Here is a 6,018-nt window from a genome sequence, read left to right on the forward strand (position 1 = left end):
TGTACTATTCCTTTAAGTACTCACATACATAGCGCTAATTTAGCCGTGCTGCATGATAAAAGGTCGTCCATATAACTGACTCACTATGATGGAACAGCTTTCTCAACTGTGCTCAGAAGGCAAAACATTTGTTACATGATAGAAAAAGACATGCTAGCAGTTATCACTGTAGATGAAGGTTTTTATAAGTTAATGTATTTCTCTTAGAGCAACCAGAGCCCCAAGTTTAAAAGCACTGCAAACAAATCGAAGCGCCAAATAGCTGGATTACATTAAAATAATCATCCACCGTAATAAAACAAAGTGGCAAACAGTATCCTGCAACATAAGTTTATCAAAATCCAACCTTTCTGATAATGACCGTTGTCCATCTCTGTACATTGGAAATCTTGTGTTTTGATTATTTTTTTATTCAGTTTTTTAAATCTTTTTAATCTGACCAAATAGAGTCCTGTTTTATCATAAATTAGAAATATGTCTGGTTCAATAACATAAGAAACCATAATTTTCAGTCAGTATTTAAGGTAGCTGGCACAATAGTTAGACTATTAAGTACTACTTTTTTTTTAGAATTAGCATATTGTTAGAATAAAAATATTAAGTTATGGTAAAAATCCTCTTTCAGAGAGAAAAAAAGTCAGATTTGTTTTAAAATGGACGCATCAACTAGTCGAGTAAAAGGATCAATCAACTCTTGATTATCAACAATCAATAACTTGCATCCCTAGTGTGGAGCTACAGCAGCTAGCTAATATGAACTCGGGAGGTAGGGGTTTATCCTATAGCTGGTGGGTAACCAGTTTGAGGCCCCGCTCTGTCCATTATGTCCTGCAGGACATCTATGGCTATTATATAGCTCACCACCATCAGCATATGAAGCCCTCAGATTCACTAATGCTCTATACGACCACATTTACCATAGAAATATAATTACTTTCATTCAACCAGCAACAATAATACAAAAGTTGCCATCACTGTGTGTGATGGTTCAGCAGGCGCTGTTTGTTTATTTTATTTTGTCAATCATGCGTTTCTGTACTCCCATCCCAAAGCCAGTCTCCTTCACTCTCGTTCACAGTCTTATTACTAATAGTTTTAAAACTTACCCTCATTTTCCTTGACTTTCACTAATTCAGTTGTAGTACTTGCAGAAAAACAGCTTACACCTAGACAGAAAAAGGAGGAAGAATAAAAAAAATCAAAAAAACATTACATTTGACAAGAACCTAAAAACTGAGCAGAGTTCACTGACAAAAATATGATGAGTCAGAGATTTACTTTGTTTTTAAGCCAAGACATACAGCATCCATGTTATCTAGAATTATGTTCCTGGCTTATATCTTCCGTCTGCTTTTTTTTTTTTTGCTGTTGTCACCAAAAATGTCCCAACAATAAAAGATAAATATCTCAAAGGAACAAAAACACCAAGTAATGGCATTAAACACCAACAGCAGCAGGGCTGTAGACCCATCCCACTAACAGGTCACTGAGATCAGAGCTGTGCATGACTGGATGAAGAAAAAACAGCTTTCAGTGGCACAAAACAGAATAGTGAATAAAACTTTTTAGAGCGGTTTAAAGATTGTAGGTCATTTTCTGTCCAATTTCTAAAAGGGGGATTTTAAATACCGGTATTAAGAAATAGCTTTTGCTGGGAAAATGAGTAATGGAGAACAAGGACTTCCTGTCAGCTGCTTTAGGATTAATTGGACAAAGACAGTTGTAAGAACATATTTTTCATTAGTTCTTTAATTAAATAAAGTACATCTCATCAGATTAGACCAGAAACAGGGTCATGCATGTGCTTATATGTTTGTGGCTCTACCCTGTAACAGTTGTTTATGGGCTGAGGATTATACAGTGAACAATGTCACTATAGAAAGGTATACACACATTTGAATTAAAATGTCAATTAAAAAAATATATTGTGAAATTCAAGCACTGACTTGCCATCTTAAAAATATCTTGCAGGTTCAAGTTACTCAATGTTCTTGCCCATGTTCTATGTTACTGAAAATGTTTATTTTCCTTATAAACTATAGTATATATTATATAACAACAGTATAATAACTGCAAACAATCAATGTTGAAACATTTCTACTCTGCCATTACCATTAAAATGCAGTCAGGGTCCCATTATGACATGGGTATGAAGCTGCATGTGGCTTTTTATAGCTTTGACAAAAGAAAAAAAAATCATGCTTTAGTATCTAAATACAAAAAAATAAATGTAAATATATATCTTAGCAACTTTGTGGCTATTTTCTTGGAAAGACTCATTTAACTTCCACAACAGAATGATGTCAAATGCATCAATAATATACGTTCTAATAAATTTTTCTAATTAAGTTAAAAAATTTTTTTTTACCCATCTTAGTTTAATTATTTATTTTTAATTATCAAACTAAAGAATTGAAAGAAATGCTTGTTTTAAAAAGAAAAAAATCCTGGAGTGGGTATTTTTCAAAAATAGGGGCTGTCTTATTTCTAATAGACTATTGAATTGTGGCCCTAAAAGAGTTAACTGAGCAGCACTGAGGAAAGAAAGTGCTCTTTGAATGGTAAAGTTTACAGATCGCTGCATTAAAAGGTTACATGTTAGAAAACAACTGAAGAGGATTAAAGGCCACGCCCACAATCAAACATTCACGGCACGCTCCTCACTGTCAGAGTCCACGGGGAGAGGACGAAAGCATGACTCATTCCTTTCTGCTGAGCAAGAGGATTTCGGTGAAACCATCACATGAATGAAACCGACTCAGTTTGGAAGCTTCAATCTCCTTTTAAAACACAAATACTATTACTTTGCAAATGTTGAGCAGTCACTGCTATCTTTTACTGCAAATGACAGCCTGAGCAGCAGCAGAGCCCTGCTGTAGGCATTTAATCATTAACTAGGTGCAAAACTCTTTCTGTTCTCTTCTAAAGACAAAAATAACTACAAAACATTCCTCATTTCCCTAGTAGTATTGTGGAAGTTCAATTAAGGATTTGCCATCAATCGCATTTCAATGGCAGCCATCTTTGAAGCCCAGAGGCATTCCTCAAAGGAAGGCTACCCTGAAATAACAGAAGCTGGTTTTGGTTAAGTGAGATGAGCCTCCATGTGGGACAGATAGCAGCAGCTTCCTTGTTTAGATTGTCAGTTTCACTGTAGACTAGATGTGTTTCCAACTAAACTAAAAGCAGAGCGCAAAGAGAAGCCAGGGAAGGGGAAACCCATTTAATAACTAGAGTTTAATCCTTCAAAAGTGCTGAAATCCAAACCACGTGTTTAAAGTTGACACATAATTAAATATGAATTAACAGGATATTTTTTAGTGTAGCAACAATAAATCCACCCAGTCAGGTTTAATAATAATGGCAGGATTTCAGTACCAGGGCAGTTTGATGAGAACATTAAATCAGTTTGATTCCAGAATGATCTACATTTCTGTTAACAGATCTATGAGAAGAAATTTTAGCATCAGTGTAATGAATATCTGAGCATTTTATTCTAAAATGGACAAAAATCATGACATTGAAAGAGATTAAAATACGAGCAGCAGAGTGAGATCAAATCAAAAAGTCTTTATCCTACTTTTTTGTTTCTTTAATTGAGGCACGGTTTTAAATTATGTAAAACATTCCTCTTCATGGGTGTCAGATTCCATCCTACTTATCCCCAATAATCAGTTTATGAAACTATTGACCAGCATTTTTGCTTTATCTTTTCAGCACACTTTCTGTTTTTTGGGATGCAGATTAGATTAGATTGTTTTTTTTTTGTTGACTTTTTTCCTATAAAATTGTTGATGTTCTTTTGATCTTACAATGTTTAAATGTTGTGATTTGAGTGAATTCAAGTCTCACATTTGTATGATGTCTCCTGCCATATCTGTCAATCTAATCTAATCGAAGGTGAGGTTTTAACCCCAAAGAGCAGTAATTATATCAACATTGTAAAAATATATAGAAACATTTTGCATAAAAAGATAAAAAAAATACTTTGTTGTCTGTCAATCTGGTCTATCCAGTTTTGGTTTCCCCTAGTCTTTTTTTGTAAAAACCTCTTCTTGAGGGAACCTTTGGCTAAAAATAATCAACAGATTAATCGAGCTGCAAAATATTCTTAGTTCTTAGCCCTAATGCAGACAATACAGCTGATCATTTTCATCATAAATTATATTATCAAAGTTCTATTAATATTTCTCTAAGTATAAGTTTTCATTGAGCTTAGACTATACACATTTAAAAATTTGAGACCAAACTCTGAGCTGTGTAAATCATTCAATATATGAGATAATCAGATATTTATCTATTATGTCATTTTAGCGTTAGTTAAACTTCTGTCATCACCTTTAATATATTATTTTCATATTCTTCTCATTTAACTTTAAGACCATTTTCTTTGTTATTCTAAATGTCATTTCATATTTTTTATAAATATATTATTTTATTAAAAAATGTATAAACTTACCAATTTATTTTGAAAATAATCATTTCGTCAGTCATCTTTAATAACAATATTTTTCCTAAATTTGGCTGTGAATATTGTACTTAAGACATCTAATGGCAAAAACAACATAAAACTCAAATAAAAACGTTTTTCTTACAATTATTTAAAGTTAAAATGTATTATTATGTTCTTTATTGTTTTCTGACTTTTAACATTTTTATTTTACTCATTTTTGATTGATCATATTCTTAATTTTTTTTTGTTTTTCTACTTTTTATTTTTATTTTTGAGAACTACTTCTTTAAAATTATCATTTAAATCCAATCTTTGACTCATTTTTATTTTCAGCTATTAATACCCCAAACTAAGACTGAGCTCATTTGACATATAATCAGTCATAAAGTGATTAATACATTTCTGGAAAAGAAATAAATAAGTGATCTCACTCTGAGTGGCTGGCTGGGTGTTTGGTTTCGCGCAGACACCTTTTTTAGGGCGTTGGTTGGAAACTTTCCCAAAATTATTCAACATAAAACACTCAAAGTTATTACAAAATTACCAGAATCGGAAAACTAAATCTCGATTTAACTTTTAATATAAAAAAATAACTAAAGTGAAGCAGTTTAGGTAAAGCTCACTGTAGGCCACACCTGTTTATTGCGGTTTATGTCACACTTGCTTACATTTACCAAACTACCGCAGATAGAATCGATGGAGTTAATTAACTCTAATAGATAAAATACTTCTTATTTACTTTAACTTTGATAGAAACGGCTTAAAACAGCTCACCTGTCGCGGTGCTCAGGAACAAAAGCAGCGAAACTAGGAGCCTCATATTTCTGTCCTCCGACAAACAAACTCGATCCTCTCCGGTGTTTCTGCTAAAAAAAAAAAGAAAAAAAAGAAAGAAAAGAAAAAAGTTCCCAGAAATAATCCGGACTTGTAATAAATAACTCGGTTTGGCTGTTTTGTTTTTTTCTGCTGTAGTTTCTAGCAGCTAATGTCTCACCTGTGGAGTCACGGCGGTAATAAAGGCAGCAGCTCACTTCCGGGTAATAAGACCCAAGCAGGTGGAAAAACAGGTCTGACTGGAGCAGAGCAGCACATTTCCACACAGAGAGGAGTCAGCTTTGATCTGTTCCTGTGCGGCGTGACGTGGGGGGGTCACTTCCACTCACTTCTATGTTTGTGTATTGATGCTGTGTTCCTTCCTTTCTTTATTCTCAAGCCTTGAAAGGTTTTTCTTCTTTTTGTGAATTCATTTCCTCTCTGCCAGAATCGATGTTTAAGCCTCATGTCCACTAAACAAATGGCTGAACTTATTGCATAACCTAAAACAGCACTACTGTTGGAAGTTATTATGACAGTAAACAGCTCAACACCAAATTCAGACATCCCAAGTTCCAAAAACTGATTTTATTGAGATCCTTATCCCCCCCTCGCCACGGTGTCATCATTCCTCACCATCACCGGTTCTAGACAGGGGCCAACGGGGGCCAGTGCCCCTGTAGATCATGTCCTGGCCCCTGTTATGAAGACATAATAGTTAAAAGAAATTCTAATGATATATGCGCTGGAAC

General features: G+C 34.1%; 1 protein-coding gene across 1 annotated transcript in view; it reads right to left on the reverse strand.

Annotated features, from left to right (window-relative positions):
• Positions 1 to 5,473, reverse strand: part of LOC107099242 (junctional adhesion molecule A-like) — a 16,194-nt gene extending 10,721 nt beyond the window's left edge. The window contains exons 1-3 of the mRNA XM_015397296.1: positions 5,448 to 5,473; positions 5,228 to 5,319; positions 1,107 to 1,166 (exon numbers count right to left, since the gene is read on the reverse strand). Of these exons, the coding sequence (XP_015252782.1) occupies positions 1,107 to 1,166; positions 5,228 to 5,273 (106 nt within the window). The 5' untranslated portion in view covers positions 5,274 to 5,319; positions 5,448 to 5,473. The remainder of the gene's footprint in view (positions 1 to 1,106; positions 1,167 to 5,227; positions 5,320 to 5,447) is intronic.
• Positions 5,474 to 6,018: the final 545 nt, after the last annotated feature.

Source organism: Cyprinodon variegatus, unplaced genomic scaffold, assembly GCF_000732505.1.
Source record: "Cyprinodon variegatus isolate N-32 unplaced genomic scaffold, C_variegatus-1.0 Scaffold850, whole genome shotgun sequence".
NCBI lineage: Eukaryota > Metazoa > Chordata > Actinopteri > Cyprinodontiformes > Cyprinodontidae > Cyprinodon > Cyprinodon variegatus.